This window comes from Larimichthys crocea, chromosome VII, assembly GCF_000972845.2.
Source record: "Larimichthys crocea isolate SSNF chromosome VII, L_crocea_2.0, whole genome shotgun sequence".
Taxonomy (NCBI): domain Eukaryota; kingdom Metazoa; phylum Chordata; class Actinopteri; family Sciaenidae; genus Larimichthys; species Larimichthys crocea.
This window is the reverse complement of record NC_040017.1, coordinates 20,531,706-20,559,641: the sequence shown is the minus strand read 5'-3', so window position 1 is coordinate 20,559,641 and position 27,936 is coordinate 20,531,706. Positions and strand designations below refer to the sequence as shown.

Genomic DNA, 27,936 nt, shown 5'->3' with positions numbered 1-27,936 from the left:
GACCGGATTCAAAGTATCAAAGTTTAAGTTGAATTTATTGTTCTTGGAACACTAGGAACAAACAATGTATAAGTTAAAAACATCTAAATAGCAGTGTATTCCTAATTTTTATAAGAGGCAAAGAAAAGATTAGAAAAAATGACACATACGGTACAGACCAGTATATAATATATTTTAAGTATCTAAATATTTAATTCACTAGCCTATTAAAAATACTGTTGTCTACAAATACATCCCACACCCCTCCACAACTGATTGATATGTAGATGAGAAGTGTGTGACAGTTTCTTCATGAAGTCTGAAAACAAGATTTTTCCAGTGAATCTACCAGTGTTTGTATCTAATACATAAAACTGAAACTTCGTAGTTGTCTTGCATTGCCAAGGTCAATCTGACTCTTCATTCGGGACCAGCACAGTGGAGAAAATTTGATCAGGAGTATACGTGGTATTGATCCGGTCCAAAGTGAAGTTGGCCTGTGAGAACAGCATCTGTGGCCAAGACATGAGGAAGTGCACACTTAGACCTACAGCGAGAAGTGAAACTGCTGCGAACATAGTGAGGCCCCGTCTGAGGATCAGTTGAGTGGTGGAGAGATGACCGCCCTTCAGCTGCTGGACCACACGTCCACTCTGCGTCTCCGTGCTCCCATCATGGCAGACGGTGCTCATGGACATGAAGCCGTCCACTGACTTGGGATAAAGATATTTTATTTATTACATTACTTTATTTTGTTGAGTCATATGAAGAGCGAACAGTCAAAGTTTAGCAAAAACTTACACTGCCATTAGTTGCTGTCTGGTCAGCTGTGTTTAATAATGTCATGTGTGTGTTTTTCTGTGCTCGGTCCACAGCCTGCAAACAAGCAGAAACAACCAATTTTTTATATTCTTACATGCAACAAATTGCTTTGATAGCTGCAGCAACTCATCCTGCAGAAATTCAAGTCATAATACTGAGAATACCTCCTCTGTCATTCTCTCCCAGTTCAGCTTGAAGATGACAATGATGTAGAAGGTGGATTGTAAGACGACACAAATGAGCAGTCCCAGCCAAAAACCTGTGGAGAAGGACAAATTGGTCTGTCGAGGGCACAGCAGGTCTTCACTTAAAAACTTCACTTGGGAATGACAAAAAAGGTCACTTCCTACCTAAAACTCTCAGTTTTGCGACAAACATTAAAGTAACACTCGTTGAAAGTCCTATGCCGTAGTATCCAATGAAATTAGCCAGAGCTGGTATCTTCTGTTTGCCCGTGCCCAAGAAGATGCCCGTGCATACACACTAGGATGTAAACAGACCAACTCTCTAATTATTATGTGCTCTCACCCCATTGGCCAACAGGTCTGGATGGATGCACATTTTACATTTGATTTATTTGGCATGCTTTTGGTTGCAAAATGCAGATATATTTGTCAGGAAAAAAAGTGTAAGACTCACCACAAGACCATCAAAGAACTGAAGGAAACAGTAAGCATTCATCAAGTGTGAGACCAGACCTACAATCCTCCTGAAATAAGGTTTTATAATTAAGAATCAAATTTTCTTCAGTCTTTGTACGTAGCGTTAGTATTTTAACAATCATTGAGTGTTACAGTTATTAAAGTGTGAGTGCAGCTGTAGAGACTCACTTGTCAGAGGTGAACATGAAACCAATCACTGATTTGGTGGAGCCAAGCACGAGACCTTCAACAACTGCGATGCTACCTGGGAAAGAGGAGCTGTGAACTTTCAAAAATGTGTTTACATGTACACTAGTGTCTTGCTTCTTAGTCTTAACATGTTTTTGTTTTTGAGAATATTGCATTTACATGCAACCTGGTTATTCAAATCAGGTTTTCATTTTGTTTCACATGGTTGATATAAAACACACTTGTACTTGACAGGCATATATTACAGCTGCTGACTTCACATTGTTCATCAATCTGCTACTCTGTGGATTTCAAAACTGACCGCAACCTCGAAGAGTCAAAACTAAAATTCCAAACTTCCCCCAGAAAATGCAACCACCACTAGGTGGAGACATTGCATGCCAGCAGAGACCAGCACATAACTGTGTGTGTATATATATACGTATATATGTTTGTATATTATATTTTTGAGTCTGAAAGCAGTAGCTTGATGCGCAGGAAAAACTAAATGTAGATGTTTTGTAGTATTTTATTTACCACTTTTTTTATGTAGTACTGCAATGATGCTGAAATATAACTCAGTCATGTGTTTTCTTTTTGCAAATATGACTCATGATATAAAGTTACTAGAAGTGTATGATTAAACTTTTTTTTTTTTACAAAGAAACAAATATCTGAATAAATGATAATATCGAAAAAAAAAAAATCGGTACCCCAAGAATCATGGTTACATTGAATTGGGAGATGACCACTTACTTCTCACTTAGTGACTTCCATTGGTTATTTCAAAATTTCTTTTGAAAACCACCACCCTGGACCTTCTTGCTGTTTCAGAAACCAGGAAAAGCTATATAAACATAACCAGGATACTAGTGTGCATGTAAACTACAATGCCAGGAAACATTTCTAACTGACCTGCAAGAGTGAGGGATACCTTGCTGGTGAGGATCGCCCTGGCAGTGTCTCCTGCACCGAGAGCATTTCCCACTCGGGCACATGCTGCAGCTTGAATACCAAGAGGGAACTGTGGAGAAAATATGGGAATGAAGTCATTTTCTAACTCTGAGACATGTTCTGAGACTCTTAAAGACTCTTAAAGTGAGAACCACCAAATGTCTGACTTGTATTTAGTACCATGTAGGTTATGAAAGCCACCATTATCACAGCATGTTGGGCTGCCAGCTCATCTTCACTCAGCATTCCTGCTCATCAGAGACAAAGAAGAGACTCAGGACTCAAAGTTTGTATAGTTTGAATCAATGAAAAGGTTTATACTATTTGGATTACCTGCAAAGAATCCACCAAACTCATAAACCCACCACTCAAAGCACTTCATTAATGTGCTGGGAATGGCCAGTTTCATGTAGGAGCCCCACTCCTGCAGCGATTCTACAGACCAGCCTGCAGGGGGAGAGAGAAACTTATTAATGAGATCATGAGGCCCCCACAAATGTCTCCTAAATATAACTGGCCCTCACCTCCCCATGTTGTTACATGCAGCTTCTTCCACCAAATGTAAGCAAACAGAAAGGCACAGATGTAAATCTGAGACAGAGCATTGGCTGCTGCAGAACCACTGTAAGACATGCACACAGACATGTTGATATCACAGTGTGGAATCGTCTTAAACCATTATAGTGAGATGTGTGAGTGCACCTACCTAACACCCAGATCCAGCCAGTAAAGAAAGATGTAGTTTGTCACCACATTAGCTATGTTTGCCATGGCAGCGGCGTACATTTGTGGCAGTATTATACCCTGAGTACACAAACACCAGATGATGTGATGAGCACCACTTCTACCTTACTCATCAGATATCAAATTAAGTTTGAAAACAATACACACAGACAAACACAAACAATTGGACTTGCACCTGATTCTGCAGGTAAGAGACCTGAAGATGATGTAGAAACATTGCCTAAAGGGAAAGATTACTTTAAAAAGGTGTTTGCATTCGACAGCTTATTGTGCACAAAAAACACAGAATAATAACTGAAAATGTGTTGAATTCTTTGCTTAAAGGTGAAAGAAAATTCACGACTCACTGGTACTGCAGGAAGGAAGCTTGTAATATACAGCTGGGCTGTTCTGAAATCATTTGTCATTACAAATATTTAGTTAAATTATATTAAAGACAAACGAGCACTTAAGGTAATATACGCTGTTCAACATCATTAGTGCATCTCATTTCAATGCCACTGGAAGTATGTGAAATGAGCTAAACTATCAAATTAAAGCTGCATTAATCAATATTTTCTAAATCTAAATTGAACCAAATGACTATGACGTATGTGCATTTGCTTCTAGTGAAGGACTCGCACAGAATTATCGTCCATCTCTGCAGCTTTCCAGCCTTCTTTAGCTCATTGTTTTGGTCTTTCACTCTATAGTCAACCATGTGCTATGCAGTAGCAGCAGCAGGCAGCTGTGTTTACATTCGCTCAGATAATCCCACCATACTCCGCTCGCACAGAACCACACAGCTGACAAAGCTAGTGAGTAACTGCTGTAGACAAATATCTAGCAAGCTACAGATTCAGATATTTGTATCAGTGAGTTGGTCATATATTTTCTATATATTTACACTAAACACTAAAAAATACTGGAGCACTATTAGTGCAAGAAAACTGTGATGTTGACTTTATACAATGAGTAGAGGTCGAGCTTAGTAGATAGTTTGATGCTTTTAGTTACCTGGTCACCTCAGGGTCCTGGCCCAGGCATAACAGAATAGCCTGAGCGTTAATGAGGAGGCCCCAGCAGGGCAGACAGAACAGCAGCAGGATGATGATGCCCCGCTGAAGGATCACTCCCACCCGCAGCAGGTTCTTACCACCAAATGTCTGCACAACATAATTAGCCTTTTAGAAAATAGGGCAGTGATAGACAGTTGGGGTCAATAAGTCAATACGTTTTTCCAAACCTGAGATACTAAAGTGTCACATGCCAGTCCCAGACCATATCCTGTTGCTGCAGTGGTAACATTAATAGTCTGAAAAGAAAACGTACTTAAATAAGTCTGACAACTCTGATGTAACCAATATTTCTATGACTCATGTGAGAAAATGCACAACATATTAATGTTATTATTCTAAAGGCTACTTACAGCAGATGCCAATCCATAGCCGGCCATGACTTCATTTCCAAGACGCCCACAGAACATCGTAACCACAAATGGAAGCAGGTAATTGAGGATTCGAGAGAGCAGCTAGAAAGACAAACATCGACAGTGGTGCGCTTGATACAGCTACCAGCTCCCAGGTAGTTTATTATAAATCATTGTAAACAGAAACTGCAGTTATTGTCATGGCATCCAGACTATGTTTTGGCAAATAAGCCGCTACGCCGGCATGACTTTGGCAAGTTGCAGCCACTGTTTGAAAGGTAGGAAGCTTGAAAGTTCAGGTCTATTGATTTCTGCTTCTACATCTCAGACATGAAAGTTTGTTTTCCTGACATCTTAACCTTTTCTTTACAAATCAGCTTTTCTGTAAGGATACACTACACACACAATCCCTTACAGAGATAACAAGGTATGCAATGCAAAGACTTTCCTTACCAGAGGCCCAGTCATCCCCAGAATGTAGTATAGTTCCTCTCTGTGGGCGAGGGGAACCCTGCGGCGGACCCACCTACAGCAGAAAAGCTTGTCACTGGTAACCTCCATGTCTGCAGTACAAGAAGCCAATGCAGGTCCCTTTACTGGAGTGTCCGTCATTTCTCCCATGAACTGATCTCAGTTGCTCTCCAGGATGTTGGAAAGGATGGAAATCTTGCTGTGGTCACAGCTGCCCTGGAACTAAGCCAAGATCAGCTAAAACAAGGAGGATTGTGAACAACAAGAAAAAGAAAAGCCTGCATTCACAACACAGTCTAAGATAGAGGACTTGAAAGCAAGAATTTTTGGATCTTGACTGGTTAGACATGCAAAATGCAGTTCACTAACTAACTAGTGCTGGTCAATGAAGAGATAATTCTCCTGGAAAAACATCAGGTTTTTTATCTTTAGATGAAACATTAACAGAAAGGTAGACGAGACTATGGACGTTATTGAGGCCATTTATCCCTTTGGAGCCTCCCACATATGTTGGAACAACAGCAAACAAACAGAAATTAAGCATTAAGACGTGATGTGATGATAGTTTAGGTATGATACATTTCGGTAGTGTACAGATTGAACTTAAAGAATTTAGGAAGAGGTTTGTTGAATTAACTATACAGACTACAGACAAGCCTCATCCCTGAGGTTTATAACTGCTGATAACTTTATTCAGCAAAATAGAACATGTATTCATGTTTCTACAAACACAATTTCTCTTCTGCCATAAGACTAAAGATGTTTCCAACCTGTCAGGACCCATGTTATACTTAAGAAAGCTCAAAAGAGTCAGTGAAAACATTCTTCACTTGCGAAAAACATTGTACAAACAGTGTATCAAGCAGAGATGAAGGGGTTTGTTGAGTTAACTATACAGACTACAGACAGGCCTCATCCCTGAGGTTTATAACTGCTGATAACTACAATGCTCACCACTGTATCCTCTATGATTAGGATGATAACTCAATGATAACGAAATAAGCGTTGATCCCTGTATAGCTATGAAAGCTGGTCTGAAAATTGCCATCATATATCACATCTACGTTGTATTGGAACCCTAGTTCACTTTTAACATGCTCCGAGGACTGGCTGGTTCTTCAGAAAAGATCTCGAAAGGACTGCTTTATTAGTGCGGCAGACTTCATGTAAGTGACCTAACACTCCTTCCCATTTATGGACACATAAAAGCAAAGATAGCCTCATAACCGTCTGCCTGTAACTGTTTCTCCTTTGTTGATTTGTGTGGCTCTACTTCCAATGGTAACTATTGATTTTGTACATTTTTATTTTCCATGGTGAAATCTCAGCATCATTGCTAATGACGGTCACCCTGAACTAACACTGCCTATCATGTTAGCCCCATCTGCCTCATTGTAAAACCCACTGTTAGTAATGGTTAACGTTAAATGAATGCCTTCTCATGCATTACATTTAGATGACAATCCCGAGAGACAGAGTCTGACTGGCTCAGAGCCAGAGGCTGGCAGTACTCGCTCCAGTTCACGTCTACCTTAAGTTTCTCTTTTCACCAAAGCAGAGATGAGTAAGAAAAATGATCCAGGATAGCGAGGATAGACAAATGTCACAGAGCAGTGACTAAGTTTGTGGTAAAAAGCTCGCACCCATTTGCCACAGTAGATGCCCCTGAATTTCGGCAGGTGAATGTGTTTAATTGTATGCTAAGTCAGAGAATGTCAAAGTTCCATGTTTTCCTCTAAGTTAACCACATGTTTCACTCAGTCATTCATTCCCATTATGTATTTTCTAGGCAGATGACAAAGATTCTCAACCCTAAGTACAAAGCCCCAAACAGAGACAGTTTAAAGGCTGGCACCCCATCAAGGAGCCCAAGGCTCTGGGCCTCTTAAGATCTCACTGTTGTTGGGTTTGTAAGGTCATGACTCATGTTACTTCTAAACTAACCAAAGATAATGCTAATCGTGGCGGTCGGTAGCGTAGTGGGTTGTGCGGCCGCCCCGTGTGTAGAGGCCACAGTCGCTGCAGCTGGCCCCGGTTTGAATCCCGCATCGGACGGCCCCTTACTGCGTGTCATTCCCCCTCTCTCTGCCCCTTGCTTCCTGTCTATCTTCAGCTGTCCTATCATTAAAGGCCAAAAAATTTATCTTAAAAAAAAAAGATAATGCTAATCGACCTGTTTGTTGTCCTTTTTTTCCCCAAATAAGAATCGATAGAGAACCGAATCGTTAGGCAGAATCGAAAATGAAATTGGAATCTTAAAAATCTTATCAAATCCCATCCCTAGTTGGTAGAGATTTAAAACCAGTATAGACTATTGAGACTGTGTATTAATAGACTTGTTATAGTATTGGACTTGTTTATATGAATACAGTAGAATAAGGATAATAAAGAATAATTCATCCATGCTACACTGTTTCTATATGTTTTACTTTACCTGGGGTCTTTTTACAATTACAACTGTATACGTTAAGGAATTGTTATGAACACCATACCTCATTATCATTATCATTATTATTTTTTACATTTCTTTAACTTTATTTTACTTTTCCCCTGAACAACCATATAGCAGACAATGCTGTGAGTTCTGCTTGTTTGTGTTTTGCCAATTTTTAAAAATTCATTCTGACTAACAGTCTGCTTGTGTCATACTTGTACTCAACTTGTTTGTCCTCTTTTTTTTCACTCTTCACCCAGAACTTAAACTAACCTAAATTGCATACATTTGAGTACTTACAGCTACTTTACAGTATGTAACATAAGTTCAGCACAATCATCTAGCGATCATGCAAGATGTAAACACTAAGCATTGGATACAAAAGCAAAGAAAAGCAAAGAAAACGTTTTTTTATTCAGCAAAATATAACATGGATTTATGTTTCTACATACACCATTTTTCTCTTTTCTCTTCTTTCCTCGATCCATGTTATACTTAAGAAAGCTCAAAAGAGCCAGTGAAAACATTCTTCACTTGCAAAAAACATTGTAGAAACAGTGTATCAAGCAGAGATGCTTCACAGGTCAATATGACACAAGTGTAGACGAGGAAAAAGGCAGAGATGCCGGTGATCAAACAATAAAAATCTCTCAAGGCAAAATATTAGTTCATCCATTCTTTCACTTCATTTCTCCATTAAACCTGCCAGATAGTGAGTCCACGAGAGTGGACTCTAAAATTCAATGTTTTGTTGACATTGAGCCCAAACAATGATTTTATGATCAAGACCCTCAAGGTTATCCTGACTCTTCTATCGGGACAAGCTCAGTGGAGAAAATTTGATCAGTAGTATATGTAGTATTGATCCAGTCTGAAGTAAAGTTGGTTTTTGAATGGAGAGGTTCTGGCAAGGGCACGAGGAAGTGCACACTTACACCCACAGCCAGAAGAGCAACTGCTGCCAACATGATGAGGCCTCGCCTGAGGATCAGCTGGGTGGTGGAGAGACGGCCACCCTTCAGCTGCCGGACCACATGTCCACCCTGCGTCTCTGTGCTCCCATCACGGTACCCGGTGTTCAGAGACATGAAGCCGTCCACTGACTTCAAGTAAAAAGATATATTTTATTAAGTCATATGCACAGCAAGCATGGTGAAACAGATCATATTCCAAACAGTGTGCAGCGAGTTATGGAAGGTGCTTCAGGTTGTTAGGGGTAAACACGCTACTTACACTCCTATTACAAGCTGTCTGGTCAGCAGTGTTGTTACCCGCGATGCTTAATAATGTCATCTTTTTCTGAGCTCGTTTCACTGCCTGCAAACAAACAAATACAAAAAGGTAACTGCCAATTACTCTTCGTTCATTCACTCATTGAAATTTGTCTCAGCTCTTGAAATAAAACAAATCCTGTCAGTAAACATCTCGAGGCCCTGCATGATCCTGATTGTTAAATTAGTCAGTGCCATACCTCCTCTGTCATTCTCTCCCAATTCAGCTTGAAGATGACAATGATGTAGAAGGTGGATTGTAAGACGACACAAATGAGCAGTCCCAGCCACCAACCTCGGGGAAAAAAAAGACAAATTAGTCCGTCAAGGGCAGAGAAGGTCTTCATTTAACATAATCTCCTCTTCCTATGCAGCCATTTATTGTCTTGAATGTCTGAAAGTGACTAAAGACAGTCATTTTATATAATTACCCAAAATTCTCAGGTTTGCAGCAAACATCAAAGTAACACCCATTGAAAGTCCTATGCCGTAGTATCCAATGAAATTAGCCACAGCTGGTATCTTCTGTTTGCCCGTGCCCAAGAAGATGCCCGTGCATACACACTAGGATAGGGGGAAAACAAATTTCATATTTGACGTATGATTTGTTGCTGGCATCATTCTGCAAATTGTTTTTGCTCTGCACACAAGAAAGGCTGGTAGACTCACCACAAGGCCGTCAAAGAATTGAAGGAATAAGTAGGCATTCATCATATGGGAGACAAGATCTATAATTTTCCTGAAATGATAAACAAGATTGCGTCTTTGCATGTACCGGTTGTTTTCTAACAACAGGAGAACATAGTTTAAATGCGAGTGCAGCTGTAGAGACTCACTCGTCAGAGGTGAACATGAAACCAATCACTGATTTGGTGGAGCCAAGCACGAGACCAAGAACAACTGCGATGCTACCTGTAAAAGAGGAAATCTGTCAAACAGCAGAAAACATTGAAAAAGATTTAAGGTTGATTTATTAATGCAGGCTACAACAACAGAATATATTTCTAACTCACCAGCAAGAGTGAGTGACATTTTGCTGGTGAGGATTGCCCTTGCAGTGTCTCCTGCACCGAGAGCATTTCCCACCCGGGCACATGCTGCACCTTGAATACCAAGAGGGAACTATGGAGAAAATATGAGAATGAAGTCATTTTCTAACTCTGAGACATGTTCGGAGACTCTTAAAGTGAGAATGTGAAGCTCTGACTTGTATTTAGTACCATGTAGGTTATGAAAGCCACCATTATCACAGCATGTTGAGCTGCCAGCTCATCTTCACTCAGCATTCCTACTCATCAGAGACAAAGAAGAGACTCAGGACTCAAAGTTTGTATCTGGTTTGATAAAATCATTGAGCTTAAAGGACATATAAATCAGTCAGACTTGATTTGTATAGCACACAAAAAGCAAACAAAACGTACACACCGTCCACACACAACGGAGAAATTACTTTGTAATCAATCAACCACTCAATAACAGCGCAATCTGAGGAAATGCTATCTCGTCAATTTGCTGTGAGGAAACGACAGAGGCAGGATTAGATAAGGAGGGAAACTCCAAAGAGGAAAACAATATACCAATTAATCAAACAGATATCAACATATCAACATTATCTGCTGTCCATAATGTAGTAGTCTATAGGAATGCGTTTCTAATATTTGGATTACCTGCAAAGAATCCACCAAACTCATAAACCCACCACTCGAAACATGTCATTAATGTGCTGGGAATGGCCAGTTTCATGTAGGAGCCCCACTCCTGCAGCGATTCTACAGACCAGCCTGCAGGGGGAGAGAGAAACTTGTTAATGCAGTTTGGAAAAGATGGAGGTCGGACAGAGTGATGCATGAAATCATAGGCAAACCATAGGCGATATTAACTGGCCCTCACCTCCCCATGTTGTTACATGCAGCTTCTTCCACCAAAGGTATACAAACAGAAAAGCACAGATGTAAATCTGAGACAGAGCGTTGGCTGCTGCAGAACCACTGTAAGACATGCGCACAGACATGTTGATATCACAGTGTGGAATCGTCTTAAACCATTATAGTGAGATGTGTGAGTGCACCTACCTAACACCCAGATCCAGCCAGTGAAGAAAGATGTAGTTTGTCACCGCATTAGCTATGTTTGCCATGGCAGCGGTGTACATTTGTGGCAGTATTATACCCTGAGTACACAAACACCAGATGATGTGATGAGCACCACTTCTACCTTTCTCATCAGAAATGTAGTGACGCTCTCAAACAACTATGTTAGTGCACCTGATTCTGCAGATAAGTCACTAGAAGCTGATGTAGAAACATTGCCTGAATGACAAAAATAGATTTATGTCATGGTTTAATTTAGTAGTTTCTCTATAGGTCACTGAAAATTAATTTCCACATATTGTCGAGAGAGAAGTCACAACTCACCGGTACAGCTGGAAGGAAGGTGGTGATATACAGCTGGGCTATTCTGAAATCAAGATGCTGTATTCAGAACTAAGAAAACATCAGTTTCAGGTAATAAACACTGTTTAATGTGATAAGTTCAAGCTCATTTAATTTCACTCCCACAAATGTTATTAATAGCCAAGTTTGTCTTCCAGGAGAAATTATATGAAGAAGTTATTGTACATCGACTTGAGGCTACATTAAATAATACAGGAGAGGTGTGAGTGTGTTACAATTTTGCTATTGTAATAACGGCTTTACACAGAATTGGTAGAGGTCATTTGATCAATATTTGAAATACAGATTCTCTGCCTATGATTAATCTATTCGGTAAACCTACAGGGGACCAGAATTGATTTCACTGCAAAAGTGGTGCTTGGTAATGTAGACGAATCCCGTTCACGGCCAGAAGCACTGAGTTTTACATGAAATTTTTATGCTGTTAGTTACCTGGTCACCTCAGGGTCCTGACCCATGCATAACAGAATAGCCTGAGCGTTAATGAGGAGGCCCCAGCAGGGCAGACAGAACAGCAGCAGGATGATGATGCCCCGCTGAAGGATTACTCCCACCCGCAGCAGGTTCTTACCACCAAACGTCTGCACAGCGGCAGCACAGACAATGTTAATCATTTTGGAAAGGATGGTTAAAAAAAACAAAAAACAGATCAGTAAAATTCAGTTTAAAGATGCAGAGGAAGATGGGTTTTCCAAACCTGAGATATTAAAGTATCACATGCCAGTCCCAGACCACAGCCCGTTGCTGCAGTGGTAACATTTATGGTCTGAAATGGAAACAAAACATACTTGAATGAGTCTGATATCTCTGATGTAACCAATATTCCCATGGCTCATGTGCCACATATTGATTAAATCATCATGTTTATGAGAGAATTTTAAAACTATCATGGGAGGGTGAGTTTACATGTAATATTTAATTTTCTCCAGCTCTCATTTCTTCATGCAGATGACCACTTACAGCAGAAGCTAACCCATAGCCGGCCATCACTTCATTTCCCAGACGCCCACAGAACACCGTAACCACAAATGGAAGCAGGAAACTGAGGATTCGGGAGAGCAGCTAGAAAGACAAATATCGACAGTGGTGCACCAGCTCACAGGCAATTTATTGTAAACTCATCACTTTGGCAGGTTGCTGTTACTGTTGGAAAGCATTGCATTGGGTCGACAAAGTACATTTTTCCTGGCATTGTAAATAAAACACTTTCATCAGTCCTCATCAACTTAAAGACAGCATCGATCTATACAATGCCTTGCAGACAGAGCACGGTATGAATCAGCACTAATCCTTACCAGAGGCCCAGTCATCCTCAAGATGTGGTATAGTTCCTCTCTGTGGGTGAGGGGAACCCTGTCCCGGATCCACCTGCAGCAGAAAAGCTTGTCACTGGACCCCTTCATGTCTGCAGAATCATATGTTAAAGCAGCTTTTCCCACTGAAGCATCCAGACTTTGTGTTCACGAGTGTATCTTTGATGCTCTCCCGGGACAGAAGTGTTTCAACAACCTCAGAAGGTTACTGATTAATTCACTTGAGTTGAGTTACTTTACATAAATACTATTTCAGGTTTGACATTGCTGGCAAAGAAAGATGACAAAAAAATGTTTACAGTACTTTTCTGTTTTCTAAAACAGTTTACAAAAGTTACAAACATTATCTGTAAACTAAGAAACAAACTGCTACTTTAGTAAGTAAGTATGTATTACGCCAATGAAGACAAATTACAGTCATTTCTCATTTTTGTACAGAAAAAATATTATATATATGTGGCTCATTATTGTTGTATCGTCAATTTATTGAAGGTGTTTGTAATAATTCATGGAGAATCTGTAATATAACAGTGTTTCTCTACAAAACTGACAAAACACAAGAATTCAGTGAATTTTGAATTATAATATTTTACTTTAATTTTAATTTAATTTTGTTGGGCAGCCACTGCTGACAGCCTTTTGACCGTTTTTTGGTTGCTGTTTTTTTTTTTTTTTTTACAGTGTAAACCCACTATATTACGTGAACTCATCATATGGTACAGAGTTCATCTTATGAGTTACTATTTACTGCAATGTTTTCTCCGTGTTGCGCATGAACGAGATTCAAATGAAGTTCACATTTAAATGCAGTTAAAATTTAACAGACCTTTTTTTCCCAGCAACCATTCTGACATGAAATAATAAGTAGGGTCAACGCAGGTGTTTCCAATCATACTAATTACGGTCCGTTTCCATTTAGTGCAGCAGAGACCTTCCAGTGAGCCAACGTGCACCACAGCAGCACCTCTGTTTGACCTGAATGGAACCTTAATCACTGGTAACACCTGTGTTTAACTACTATTTCACGTCAAAATGGCTGCTGTGCAAACGCTCCATTCTGCATTTTACTGAGTGAATAATTGCGTGTAGTTACCGCTGTGTGAAGCATATAAATAACCACAACCTGACTTCATTTTACCTCTGCGTCGTCGGATATGATATGTGACACAGACAGAGGGTGTGAGGTAATGATTATTTATGAACGTCTATTGCATTTTAATGATTGCACAGGTTTCCTTTGAAGAAGCTAAATCAGTCCAATAAGTCTACATCAATTCAGGCAGACATGTTGATTCATGTGTTTAGGAATATAAAACATTAACATGTCACATAAGGGGGGTAAAGTTTAACCAGTAAGTGCTCTAGCAACATCTGAATATGTGATGCAGCCCCCAAACCCATTCAAATTTCCTGTTTTATGGATGGAAAACATACAATAATGCTTGCAGTGCCTCGAAAGCTGGAGAATAAAGTTGTGCAGACATAAAATTACACAGATTTTACGTCAGATTTCAGGCTTTGCAGAAGTCCTGCCTCAGAGATGATCTCTATACAAAGATGATTTCAGCACTAAGCTGTGAGCGATTATGTGTTTGATGAAATCATTTTTCCTCGTAGGCATGGAGGTGATGATTCATCTGTGTGGTGCATCCATGTTTTCCACCGTATCGCGCAGGAGTTTAATACAGAAACATAAAAATTGTTTCTATACACACATATGTGTCAGTCTGATTGCTGTTCTGATTGAAAACTTGACTTAAGAGTGAAGCCCTGGAGATATATATAAATATAATATCTACTTGGTGTGCAGTGCCTCATACAGACAATTTGCTTGCGTCATTGCCCACTTTGGGAAGTTGTACCACCCCTTCTATCATCACTGAACCCATCTACTGAACACATTTTTCCGAACCAGTATGTGTTTTTGGTAATATGATGTTTCAACGTAGATGTTGAAATCCATGGTAAGCAGTGACATTAGATTAGATTAGAAGACTAGTGTTTCAATTCTTACAGTTCCCTCAGGTGATGGGTAAAAGATGAGTGAATTCCAGTTGTGGAAATGTGGCGTTTCTGCTCATTCTGCATGTCCTCTTTGAGGCTTTCAGCCTCAGTTTGAGAGGCAATGAGCTCCCCGCAGTGTGACAACCTGAAGCCCTCTAGGCTTTATGTTGGCTAAATCAATCAGGCTGTTGGAATGAATGCCACGGATAACATGTGCTGCAGAGACAGTGATTTGTATCTGTCACTTGTTATTTTCTCTAACGCTGCCTTTGTGTCCATCAGATGGGTCCTCATATCTCTGCTTCCTCTGGTCTGTGTGGCCTTCCCTGCCTTCTCCTCTCTCCTATTGTCTCTGTCCATCAAACGGTCCATCAAGTACATCTGCTCACTATTTGTTGAATAAGGCCCACAACAGCAATTATCACTTAAAAACCTTCAAAAAAAGCCTCGTCTTCTGTTAATAGAAAAATACGTTAGTGTTTTATAGGATCAGTCCGGATGATTGTAAAGAATTTATAGCCATGGTAGTAGCTATGTGAGGTTTTTCTTTAGGTGATTAAAGGTTAAAAGATCACCAAAGTTAGTAGGAGGAGGAGTACATGAATATGCACTATGAATTCCACTTACCAGCCTGGCTGTGTCCCATTTAAACTTCACAAAGAAACATCAAAATGTTTTCCCCGGGACTTATTATTATTTATTTTCTGATCTGAGCTGATTCACCACATGTTTCTTTATTTCGATTTTTTCCCCAGCTGTGAGCACCTCCTCCATTGCATTGAGGAGTGCACTTAAAAATCCACCGCATTTAGTATGCATATTGCCTGCTTTGAGGACACTTTCTTTTGTCACTTTTCTAGTGTGAACACACTGCACACTGATAAACCCGCTTTACAAGCAGTATGTGATATGAAACTGGGACACAGCAACAGTTCTGCTTCACACTGTTTCTACAAGAAACAGATGCAACGTGCAACCAGAGGACTGCTGACACTGAAATAAGGATGTGATGTTTTGAGAGAAAGGAAATGAATTCATGAGGATACACACAATGTGTTTGATGAGTGGCACTGTATGTAAATGTGAATGTGAATGTGAGTTGTGCTCATTGTATCATTATTCTGTTTCCAGGTTTTCTGTCTTTATTAGAACAGCTGAAGAATGAAAAGAGAGAGGATGATATGCAGCAAAAAAACACACATTTTCAACGTTTGTTTTTTTTTTTTTTTTCCTCTTTAATTTGCATGGGGAACTTCAGCTCCTTATCACTAAGCAAAGCAATACAGTCCAAAGAAAAAGAAAGAAAAAAATAATCTCCCGAGTGTATGGGCTGATCTTGGCTGAGCATTATTTGAGCCACAGCATCTCATTTTAACCCCGCTTCTTCTTTTCCTCTTAAAAAAGGGAAAGCAGTGCACAGCTACACTGCCTGTGGTTTCCAGGTGGATAAAAGGTCAAATCTTTCTTTAACAATTTCTCCCACTGATGATGCATATTTGAAGGGTTATACCTCTGAGGATGCGCATCTCGTTTATTCATTTGGTTCTCTTTAATTATTCACTGTAAGTAAAACAGATCTCATGTTAATGTGCTACTGAACTGTCAACACTCTAATTAGCTTTAAAAAAAAAATGCATGCATTTACTATTTTGCATTTGAAATGAAATACCACAGCAGAGGAAAGGAAATTGAATAAAAGTGGAAATCTAGCTATGCTACTTGTTTAGCTTTGTTTCCGCAGAGCAGTCAGACCTTTACGCCATGTTAAATATTGATGACTTTAGTTAATGATGGCAGTGAGAGATGTGGCCTCTTGAAGGGACACAGCCTGTCACATCTGATGCTACTGTGAGCAGTGATATGTGACTCCGGCATCTGACCTTCTCTTCATGGGAGTGTTTTAGATAATTGCTTTCTCAAACGCAATCTACAAATTGTTGGGTGTTTTTTTCCCCCTGAAACTATTCTAAGGCAGCAGGTTTCCAAATTCTTCAAAATTTCTTGTGACCCAGATCTGAATTCAGCGGGTGTGTCGCAGGCGAATAACAGGATTTTGTATGCATCCAAAAAACACGGGCTTCTAGCCCATGCTGTGCCTTCCAGAATAATTTTAAAACCTATTTATAATCTTTCTGCAGTGCGCCTACTTGGTCATTTTCTGGACTTTTTTTGAGTGTCACCATGGCAGCAGGCAAGAAGGGTTAAATGATGAGAGTCCATTACAATAGGCCTCATGACGAATTTCATTAAAACTGCAGCATCTACTCAAAGCTATTTTGAAGAAAAATTAATTCAAACAACCAATCTGTACAGGACAGAATGGAAAACCTGACCTGACCCAGTCTTTCTGTGTAACCAGTGAATAATCAAAAAATAACAGATATCCGTGCCAAGATTTCCTCTGCAGTCCGACTAGAAACTAGATACACAAGAATGACGACAGACATATTTCATATCTTTATATCTGGCATATGAATGCAGATAAACACTTTACCACTTTTCACCAAACATGACCGGTGCTGTGAACAATTTTATTCATTAATCGTCAGTTCAGTCTAGAGAGAGTGCACAGGAGTCCAAGATGTCTTATGCTAAAAGCTTTATTGATGTTTGTCCAAGGAGAATGGGATATGTTCACCTTCAGAAGTCCAACTTTGTTATCAGACTCTGTCGAGACTTTACGTCATGTACCTACCTGAGCGAGACCTATTACAGAATGGTGTCTGCTCTCCTAAACACAAACATACAGCAGCTCTGTGTCTTCTGGAGAAGAAGTCAGTGTAGTCCTTTGCTTACATTTTCTGCATTCATATGCAGATGTCTGTTTATGAAGGCCTGACCTTAGTAGAGTGTTGCCATGACAGTTTGCCAGAGGTACAAAAGTTTATCTCTGTCTCTCCTCGTTGACTCCAGGAATGTGCTTTGGTTAATCTGAGATTATTCCTGGCTCCTAGAAATATCTCTCTATAAAACTCTTTCTAGCTCTGTCTCTGGGCTGCTGTGGACTGTTGATCTGTTCAGACTTTAATACATTCCTCATCACTGCCCTGGTATCCAGAAATCACCTGCCAGATCACAGGACAAATTAATACCCAGTCGGCTGCTTTGAGAATAACAATAAGGCTGATTCAGTCGTTCTGCTGCCGAGCAGAGCTGGAGGTCGCGATAAGTGTGAAGTTGCTGCTAGGTAACTGACTTGTTTTGTATATCAGAGTATAAACTCCATGGAGGAACTCATGGAGTTGTTTTTCTACATACATGTGTAGAGTAGAAAGAAGTAATGTTCAGATGGAGCTCAGGCTAAATGAACAAATTTCAGGATAAAAACAACAGAACAGATACAACAGACGGTGTCTGTGTGGCAATGTATTATGCATGACACTGACATAGATAAAAGAGGGCATGTGTATGAGTCTAAATATATGCACTGTATGTAGGGATGGAGTGCATATATTATATCTGTGAGCCATTTACTGGAAAACGTGACTCACAAATGTCAACAGGTTGTTGTGGTTTGGTTTTCCTGAATCTTTGGAGACACGGTGGTGGAGTCTGAGGTGAACCTGTCTGAGGTGAAGGGCTCGTCTAAAAGCAGAGCAGAATACAAGACGGAGCTGGACCTGGCAGGAATTCTGAGACACAATGGAGCAAGGTTAGGAAGAGGCAATAAACAAACAAAAAATACAAAGCTGAAAAGCACAGAAATACTCTTAGCATTCATTACACAGAAGCTGAAAACTTATTGGCAGGTGGGATGAAACTGGAGGCAATGCCCAGGAAAACATACACAAACAAACCTGACACAAAGAGGAGGGTGATAGCCTTCATGTTAACAATTGCAGGCCGGGTGTGACCGATCTATTTAATACAGTTTATTTGTCACAGTAGGTCACCTTCACATACCGTGGCACAGTAATCCATAATATAATATAATCTTGACTTATTCATCACTACATGCATGTATGTTTGGTATCAGATCAATATCAGAATTGGTAAAAAAGAAAAGGTCAGATCGTAGATCACTGCATCCCTTTGCAGTGATACAAAAACAATCTGTTGGCGATGATGATCAACATGATCATTACGAGTGCCCAGCTATCAGGAAACATCTCAGACTCTTTCTTTCTTTATTTACACACACAACATATTGACATCCAGTAACTGTCATTGTTTAAACTTAATAAAGAAAAGAATTGAGGGAGCCTGTGTTCATGCAGAACAAAACAATACAATACATACAAAACAAGACAATACACTACGTAGAACATTAACAGACATTAGACGACAGACAACATTGTCCCCATACATACTAACAGTAGCTTTATCAGAGGTTGCAGCTCTATATATAAGAATCAATCAGTTTAATTTTCAGCTTTTTCTTGAAGGTGGAGATAGATTTCACCATTTTTAAACTCTCATCGAGCTCGTTCCAGATCTGCGACCTATGCATGCAAGAGACAAGCTGGTACTTTCTAGTCTTGTTGTTTGTTTATGTTTATTTCTGGTATCATATGCATCCCGAGGACCGCAAACTGGAACCAGCACACATAGTCTAGGGTTAGTTTTATAAATGATTTGATGTATCACACAGGTGTTATGATATAGATAAAAAATCAGTCAGCTGGAAATGACCAAAGCGATGAAAAAGAGGTCTTGTGGGAGAATTGACCACGACACAGCTCGAATAATCTTTTTTTGAAGGCTTTCTAACCTTTTCAGATAACTGGGGTAATCTTATGATGAAGACCATATAATATGACGAAAGCTCCCCGTGGTGAGACTACACCATCTTGTTTACTCCTTTCCAGAGTCAAGATTGAGCTTCAATACTCACTGAAAAAATTCTGCTGGTCCAAGAGACAATTTCATGAAGTACGAGTTTGTTATTATCAACACAAGTGATTAAGAGTTTTAAAATCTCAGATGAAGGCCTGTATCTAAACACGTTGGTTGATTAAAGTGCAGATGCTTCAAGTAAGCAGTTAGTGATGTAGGGTTTTTCTCAGGCTCTCTTGTTACTCGAGCACTGTGTTGATTAGTGAAGTAGCGACAGTACACTCTTACTAAAGAGTCTCAAAGGAAAATTACCTCGATTGAAGATATTGATCGGCTGTTGCGATTTATGGGAAAAACAAACAGACAGATAAAAGGAAGAAGGTGCATTTTTAGCACTTATTTGTCTGCACAACCAAGACAAATTAAGAGGACAATGCGTATGTGACTCATGAAGCTTGTATTGTCAGAAACCAGCGGTGCTTCCTTTCACACAGGAGCCATTTCTGGTCTGTTTTCCCAGACCATATGTTACTAATGATCTTTAAATGTGTCTTGGAGGATCACAGCTCCAGCTCATTATGGCAGATGCCTGGGGTAGGATAAAACACTTTATACAGATTCAAGATAGAGGTCATTGTCCTCATCACCTTCACTGTAAGCAAGGGAATTCAGCAGTTTGATAAATGTCTCCTATTCTCCGGATGTTTTCAGTGAACTGTGAAATTAAGGACATGTTTTTGGAAAGATGTGGACGCTTAAACAGATTCAAAGGGTTGCTAAATACACATGTCTAGTGAAGCGGTTAGATTATAGTAGTTGTTCTGGGGGTTTTGCAACATATAACATACTCTTTATTGTTGGTTATGAAACTATATACATTGATGGATTAAGGAGAACTAGATGCAGCGTTGGCTCCATGAAGCCAAAACAGTTCAACTTCCAGCATAAAGTTACTTGGATCTCCTGCATCTTGTGGAAATTAAAAAAAAACAGTCAAGGTTCTTCTGGTTCAGTCCTTTTCTAACTTGAATTGGGCTTTTCTAGACTTTTTTATTGGACCGAATTGATAAAATTTTGATAGGGAAAGATTATGATGCATCTAATGTATGTATCTAAAATGTACAGCTGCTTCTTTCACAGCTTCAACCTTTGGGAAAAAGACTTTTTGGGCCACTGTCCATCACGTGATGTTGATATTATGTTTGACCACTATGTCAAATTATCACTCTTTCTTGTACTTGAGCGTAGATAGTTTAAATGTCCATTTTTAGCCAGTCTGTCTGTCTGTCTGGATAGATTTAATGCTAAAACAGGATTGGTGCTCAGAGGATGAACCCTACTGACTTTAGTGATCCCCTAACTTTTCCTGTAGCCCCTCCATCACATGGTCCATGCAATAAGTGACAGTCAACCGTTTCGAAGTTCAATAACTCAACTGAATATTGAATCAGCCTAGATGTGTGCTTGCTGGAACTTGATGCTCCTTCGACTGGCAGAGTGAATAAATGACTAGATGCGTTTCCAGCAATCAGTACAGACTTGTAGCAGTTAAAGCCAGTCTTCCAAATGTCTGTTATCTATCAGTGGCAGCTGATGTATAGGTCGGAATAGTTAAGTGGGTGAATTGTGAAAAAAGGAAGGTTGGAGTGAAGTTTTTAAGTTTGACTTTACAACTCAGTAAGCCTTACAAAATCTAAATAACAGGGTATCACAGTGAAGTCTGATGCCCCGCAGTAAAACTCCTGACCTTGAAGTAGAAAAAAAAATCTATCGCAAGTGATTCAGCTTCTATCTCTGGAGATGAGGAGCATGTGGAAGGAATTATAAACACTCTCCTGGAGCAAAACTAAACTCTTCAACTCTGAAATTTCTTTATTTATGCAATAATGAAAGACGGACTTAGTCCAATAAACACAATAACATGTTCATCATCACAGGAGATCTGTACAAAATAATAAACTTTGTAGCAGTGAAAGGTGTTTTTAACTCTCTTCGGTCAAAAGTGTCAGTGTCAAATAGACCAAAATAAGATCACAAAAATATATTTTTTAATGGAGCTGTCACACCATGTTAGATAACCTAATTGTTGAATTGTTAATAAATGGCAAATTAGGTCAATACCCAATAGTTAAGTCATGATTTGGTGAATACTAATCATTTGACAACATTAATTAGTACTGAAGGGAGGTTAATCATATTTATTTGAAGACGATAATAGCGTTACACTTGAAACTCTCGTTAGATATAAACATTTTACACTTAAACTATCTGCTGTTGTTCTTTTCTTGGTGTTTTGTTTCTGTATCAGGATTATAAATCTTTAGTATCAAAGAATAAAATGCTTCCATTATTCGCATTAAATAAGTGTCTGAGGTAAAACTAAGAGGTAACTTTACAGTATGTCCTGCCTCGATTACAGTTATTACTATTATTTATCACAAATTTAACTACTGAGTTTGATTTTACTCAGCATGTGGTGGTTGAATTTACATCCATGATTTCTTATTCACCACTTATTTACAAATCACTACTCTATTCTCAGTTAAGAGAACCACAAACATGACAATTCATAGCCATTACTCAAAAATATCAGATAATTAACATGCACAGAACAATCACCATTTAACCATTAGATCATTATTTGCCATTTACTAACATTTATGCTGCCCAGCATAAATAGTTCACGCCTCCGGTGTTTCATCATGGCAGAAAAATATCACAGACTTATGGAGTCACTTTGATTATTGTGTATACATCGATGGGAAGGATCATTTCTTCGCTTGGATAACAATGTTTAAGTATTAGCAATCTAAATGCAAAACAAAATTGAGTTAAATATTTTAGTATTGTTTCTACAATATCATACAATTACCAGGTAATGCTAATTGGTGCACTGCAATTACAGGGGTGGCACTACAGGGAGTCATACATACTTAGTAGTAATCAAATAGCTAATTACTGGACCACCTAGGCAGTGAAAAAAAAAAGAAAAAAGAAAGAGTCCATGACAGCTCCCTCCTGGCTTGCACAATCTGCTCCGCTATGCAGGTTTTCAGTTCAACCAGGAAACCCTAAAGACTGAAAAGCCTTTTTTCTTTCATAGCAGGTATAAAAACCTTGTCAAAGTAATCCTCTGACATACCGCTTCAATCCGAATCTATAAAAGTTACACGCTCAGTTCTGAAAAGCCGGCAGTAGTGAGCTACAGTGAGAACATACAGCTATGTTAACACTGGCCTCACTTTGTCCTCTGTTTGCTCCACAGAGACCTGTCATAGCTGTCTTCATGTTCACGAGAAAGTACAACTCTACAACAAATACTCTACTGTAGACACTCACTCACACATGCACACATACATATACAGTATCTAAAAATTGTCAAAGCAAAATATCAACTAGATAAAATGCACTTTGTCATGAAGTTAATAGTAAAACTCAATACTTTGGTCAAACAAATCTAATCATTTTGTATCTCTACACAACATCAAAAACAATTTAAGGCAAAAAAATCAACCATTCAACAAGTCAAACAACAAAAGGTTCAAAAACATACATTGAAAATATTTCTTTTTACAATATTTCCTCATAGAAAAATATGTTTGACTTGCACAGAGTTTTAAACATGGCCACAGTAAGACTCAATTCAACCTCGAGTGTGCACAAGACAGCATTAGATTTCATCACAAATCTATTGGTTCCAGTGCAGCTGTAGTAAATGGATACAAGGGCATCCTGATGGAAATTCAACTGGCATGGGGTCTATTGTACAATATCCTGCAAGCTGCTGCAACTATCAAGCAACTAAACTAATGTTGCCCATAATGACAGTTACACACTGTCATTTGAATTATGTAGACAAACAAGTTCTGATCATTTTTTACAACTGTGTCCATCAATCTGTAAACATTTTTTTTTGGTCAAACCAACACATTTCTACAAACTATTTGTGTTCAATCCTCCAGTAGTTACAGTAACCAACAGGCAGCGCACGATCTGCAAGAAAGGAAACAAAAACTACAAATACAATAAAATACAAATACAACTCTTTGTTTCTGAAACCAGTGCCGCAGTTAAATTGAGAATCACTGCGGTGTACTTCGATAGTGCAAATGCAACCTCAGGGCCCGAGCCACGCATGCCACGGTGCCCCAGCGGCTGTGGACCCCCAGTCCGAGGCGACTGTCGAATGGCATGTTCTGCCTGACTGGATGAGGGGAAGGAAAGGTGGGTTGGCGAGGGGGGGAGTAGTAGTAAGCCAGCCACAATGCGAAGGAAACAACGAACAATGGGAGTTAAATGCAGGCATTCGGCGAGGTCGGCTGATTGGGGGGCTCCAGATTGCAGAGCTTGTGTACAGATCGAACCTAAATGTCACAGTGCTTCTGTGTCCACAGGCCCACACAGGGATGTTGTGTGTTGAGTATTTACATGAGTGGAGGGTTAGCGCTCGAGTCAGTCAACACAACCACCTGCCGGCACAGGTTTCTGAGTGTGGTGCAGCATCTGGTAAGCTGTCGCTCAAGTCTCTACAGGTTCAAAGTCACCACCATTGCCATATTTTCCACCCTCTGAAGCATGTGTGTGAGTATGAATATGTGTGTGTATATCTACTATCTAAAGTACATTCTCTTGATTTTACAATTGGACACAATTTGAGCTTGACACAGACATTCGCAAAAATCATTGCCATCCTTGGAAATGGCTCAAAATTTCAGGCACAAAGACTAAGTGGCATTATCCATCAAGCAGGTCACGAAAAAATGGACGAACAGGTGGCAAAGTGTGGAGGGCCAAGCAGGAGGTAAATCTGAGCCGTGACGGACACCAGCATAGGATCCAATGTACAAGTACAGTAGGTAGAGGTGACACTGTCAAAAGAGAGAGAGGAAAATGAGCCAAGTCAAATTTAAACAACCTACAAGCTCTTACGGTGACACAGGTAACTGCACAGACAATAAATGAGTGGATTTTCGAGCATGGGAAAATATTGCAGTCATAGCTCATCAGTACTTGCGTAATCATAATCAGGGGAGAATCTACATTCAGTCCTCCCAGGGAGCTGCTGCTAAAAATAGCATCTCTTCCTCAGGTTGCCACAGTATCCGGAAAAATCACTAATATTTTGTGTTTCTTTGCTTCTTTCATTATTCTTCTTTCGTTTGTGCTCTCAGACTTAAGTCCGTTTATAAAAAATAATAATCCCTCTGTGACTAGAAGTGTAAAGACTGTGATATGTCAGGTACGTCAAAGATCATAATCTAATCAAGGTGGACGTTTATTGACTTTGCTGGAGCTGAACAGTAGCGAGCACAAAATCAATCCACGTTTGCGTCAAAGCTTTGCGGAGCCTCGAGCTCTTAAAGGCTGAGCAGACAAATAGACCTTTTACAGTTAATTAAAGGTGAAAGGCTACATTATTCACAAGTTTGTGTCCCCACGCCTTAAAGTGTCCCACCATTAACGCAACAGTGATTTTTATTTCTGAGTGGGACGTGATAATTCTGGACATTCTGTGTTTTTGGAACTTCACCAGACATTAAATCAGGATAGTTCAGCCTATGCTGCTTCAATGCTGACCCATTTCTTTACAAAACTAAATAATCGGTTCCATTGTTGCATGGCCCAAGAGAAATCTGCATCATTTATGAAGGACAGTGTGCTGTTTCTGACACATGATATGCACAACTGCAGCAAGTGTGTCAGGTCAAAGTTAAACATGATTGCTGTAAAGAACTTGGTCTCTAAACTGGGTAATATTTTTACTGTTTTCTCAGAGCCTGTCTAAATTCTTTTTAGCAATGTCACTGTGTTCTCTCAGCAATAAACTTTAGATTAAAAGGTATCATTCCTGACAAGAATGATGTTGTTATGACCCAAAATCTTCCATATTTAAACAATAGGATCTCACCTTGGCCCTGCACACTAAGACCCCTTTGTTCTCCTCCTCTTCTATCCTCCTGCAATCCTTCCATCTCTTTCTTGACGTCAGGGAGTGGTGTCTCCACGATGCATGGAGGCCCGTCCCCATGTGACTTGTCCACCACCTCCACCTCCTCCTCCACCACCTCCTCCTCCTCCTCCTCCTCCCCCGTGGTCCTTATCTGACTCCGGCTGGCTCTGGGCTCGCTCAGGCTTGGGGTTGGGTGTGCACGGTGGGTCGGGCTGTTGCACTGACATGGTCCTGCGCAGGTGGGTGCGCTTGCACAGGAAGTCAGGCTTCGCTGAGAGACCAAATGAACCTTTCCTTAGGACCATGCGAACCGAAGGAGATTTCTTGGGTCTGGCTCTGTGCCCGAACTGAAGGGTGGAAAGGTGTGCTGCATAGCCATCGCTCAGGAACTACATATACCAAAATCGGAGAGCAGCAAGAAGATTCAAATAAAATGAGAAAACCAAAGAGCAGAAGCTTTCAACTGAAGTAGGCAGACAGACACACCATGAATGACAATTTCAACAAATCTAAATTGAAGTACCTGGCATTGATTTTGGTACTTCTTCGAAGGTCTGCCAACAATATAAATCTGTGAGGGGCTGAGGCCAAGCATGTTGTAAACTGAGATGTCCTTCATGGAGCCGTAAGCAGAGTTGATCTTAATGTGACACTGGTGAGAGAGGAGATAATCAATCGGAGATGTGTGTGACATTTAGATGTGGCACAATCCAAGGCTACAACTCTGTGAGTTTCAAAAGAGTGACAACATCAGAGGTGAGAAATCAAGACATCAAATGCTTCATAAGAAAGATGAACTGTCAACATCACTTTGTCTCCAGAGGTAGTACCTCCTGTATGAGGTTCCTGAGGAAGATGGTCTTTTGTCGTAGGGGATCGTGAACCAGGCCTTCAGAGAAGAAGATCATGCCATGGGGAAAATTGTGCTGCGAGAGCCACGATACCACGCGCTGCTTCTGCATGTCAGGTCGTCCGGTGATGTAGATAATCAGATATCCCAGGTCCTGCCAATGCCTGTGTGCAAAAACATAACATCAAACACATTAAACGCTTTAAAGTTATTCATTCTGATCAGCAGTAATCACATTATCATGGTGAGGACGTGCTTAAACTTTTCTCTGCTGTGCGCACAAGCATACAGGTCTATTTCTGAACCTTCTCCACATGCATGCATGTCGCTCACCTGACAACATCGACAGCTCCGGGGCGGACCTTGGGGTCACTGCCCATGATTGACACGCTGGCAGCAAAAGACCCATCGATGCTGAAGACCACACACTCCATGCCCCGTGGCAACACAGTCAGGTAGGCCTCTGCACTTGTTTGATCCCCCCTTGGTATAAAAAAAAAAAGAAAAGAGAAACGGCATGAAAAACTGCATTTTCTACACATGACTGTACCTCCTGTGAAGCCCCTTTACATTGCACCATTTAGTTAGAAACACAAATACAGAGCATGAATATATACATAATTCAATAATTTCTATTTACTATATATTGATTTAGCCTTTTTTGATATTGAAACACAGATGCTTACTTAACCACCATCTTAATCGGATAGACTCCCAGGCCGAGCTTCTTGCTCTTGGGTATGGTATATGTGACTCTGCCGCTGCTGTTGGTCACCTCTGTGTCAAAGTGCACCCAGCGGCCAGACTGAGGTTGTGTCATCAGCAGGATGTCCACCTAAAACAGAAAGATTGGGTCAAAGGGCGACGATTAATTCAGCCCTTCATACACAAAGGTGTATCTGTAGTAATCAACCATGTTGTTTGCTTCTCACTTTTTCTCCGGTCAGAGTGACCATGTCCAGGGGGCCGTACATGAAGCGACCAACCAGAGTTTGAGGTCCGTCCTCGGTGGCGATGACGTCATTCACCCTGTGGTTGCCAGTGACGTTCTACAGGAGATGACAAGAAGGTTTTACTTGCTGTGATGTGATGTTCAAAAAGGATTCATTCAGTGATGAAGACCATGAGATGAAGTAGAAAGCTCTGGAAAAGCTTGTCACACATTAGGAAAACGGCAATACTGGAAACTTTAAAAAGCTTTACACTGTGAGCGCACAGAGCTGCTGATACACAACATTTATGAACATGAACACATTTAAAGCTTCTACAATCAATATTTTAATATTAACAACGGATCAAATGACCGTGTGATGATAAACTAATACAGAATTTTAACAGACTCTGCTGTTTTGCTTAGCTTTTTAGTGTCTTTCAGCTCATTGTTTGGGTTTTACAGCCTGCAAATTTGCTGTCTTGGTTCACTCTCCTCTCTCCACGCCTCTCAGTATTCCTTACACTATTTGCATATCAACAAACCTCAGACAGACGGACGCAACTTGCTTGAGAAAACATATTAGCAGCTAAAGAGACAGATATTTCCCTCAGGAGTTGGCAGAGAGTAAAGCAGAGATAAAAAGTGAGTAAACATGAAGTAGATGGAAACTTCAAATAAATTTCCATATCAGCTTGCTGTGTATATAGGTAATAATACCATGTGTATGTTGTGTTTACAGCTTC

At 40.1% G+C, this 27,936-nt stretch overlaps 3 protein-coding genes across 4 annotated transcripts in view; all 3 read right to left on the bottom strand.

Moving 5' to 3' along the window:
- Positions 1 to 124: 124 nt before the first annotated feature.
- LOC109142878 (multidrug and toxin extrusion protein 1) lies at positions 125 to 5,531 on the bottom strand. The gene is made up of 17 exons (XM_019277979.2): positions 5,191 to 5,531; positions 4,738 to 4,839; positions 4,555 to 4,623; positions 4,326 to 4,474; positions 3,677 to 3,719; positions 3,505 to 3,549; positions 3,292 to 3,389; positions 3,110 to 3,207; positions 2,919 to 3,032; positions 2,766 to 2,833; positions 2,547 to 2,655; positions 1,632 to 1,707; positions 1,441 to 1,510; positions 1,152 to 1,284; positions 966 to 1,060; positions 781 to 855; positions 125 to 692 (listed from the first exon to the last, which is right to left on the bottom strand). The coding sequence occupies exons 1-17, from the start codon at positions 5,356 to 5,358 to the stop codon at positions 387 to 389; spliced, it is 1,818 nt and encodes a 605-aa protein (XP_019133524.2). The 5' UTR covers positions 5,359 to 5,531; the 3' UTR covers positions 125 to 386.
- A 2,620-nt stretch (positions 5,532 to 8,151) lies between these two features.
- LOC104923532 (multidrug and toxin extrusion protein 1) lies at positions 8,152 to 13,522 on the bottom strand. Its single transcript, XM_027280718.1, has 18 exons — positions 13,506 to 13,522; positions 12,662 to 12,848; positions 12,327 to 12,428; positions 12,064 to 12,132; positions 11,799 to 11,947; positions 11,328 to 11,370; positions 11,178 to 11,222; positions 10,986 to 11,083; positions 10,804 to 10,901; positions 10,581 to 10,694; positions 10,134 to 10,201; positions 9,927 to 10,035; positions 9,750 to 9,825; positions 9,583 to 9,652; positions 9,345 to 9,477; positions 9,114 to 9,208; positions 8,876 to 8,959; positions 8,152 to 8,745 (listed from the first exon to the last, which is right to left on the bottom strand). The coding sequence occupies exons 2-18, from the start codon at positions 12,767 to 12,769 to the stop codon at positions 8,440 to 8,442; spliced, it is 1,767 nt and encodes a 588-aa protein (XP_027136519.1). The 5' UTR covers positions 12,770 to 12,848; positions 13,506 to 13,522; the 3' UTR covers positions 8,152 to 8,439.
- A 7,791-nt stretch (positions 13,523 to 21,313) lies between these two features.
- The window catches only part of pitpnm3 (PITPNM family member 3), a 91,754-nt gene continuing 85,131 nt past the window's right edge, over positions 21,314 to 27,936 (bottom strand). For both annotated transcript variants that reach the window (XM_027280713.1, XM_027280714.1), the window contains exons 14-20: positions 27,192 to 27,308; positions 26,946 to 27,094; positions 26,593 to 26,742; positions 26,240 to 26,423; positions 25,933 to 26,061; positions 25,368 to 25,798; positions 21,314 to 24,327 (exon numbers count right to left, since the gene is read on the bottom strand). In XM_027280713.1, the coding sequence (XP_027136514.1) occupies positions 25,445 to 25,798; positions 25,933 to 26,061; positions 26,240 to 26,423; positions 26,593 to 26,742; positions 26,946 to 27,094; positions 27,192 to 27,308 (1,083 nt within the window). In that variant the 3' untranslated portion in view covers positions 21,314 to 24,327; positions 25,368 to 25,444. The remainder of the gene's footprint in view (positions 24,328 to 25,367; positions 25,799 to 25,932; positions 26,062 to 26,239; positions 26,424 to 26,592; positions 26,743 to 26,945; positions 27,095 to 27,191; positions 27,309 to 27,936) is intronic.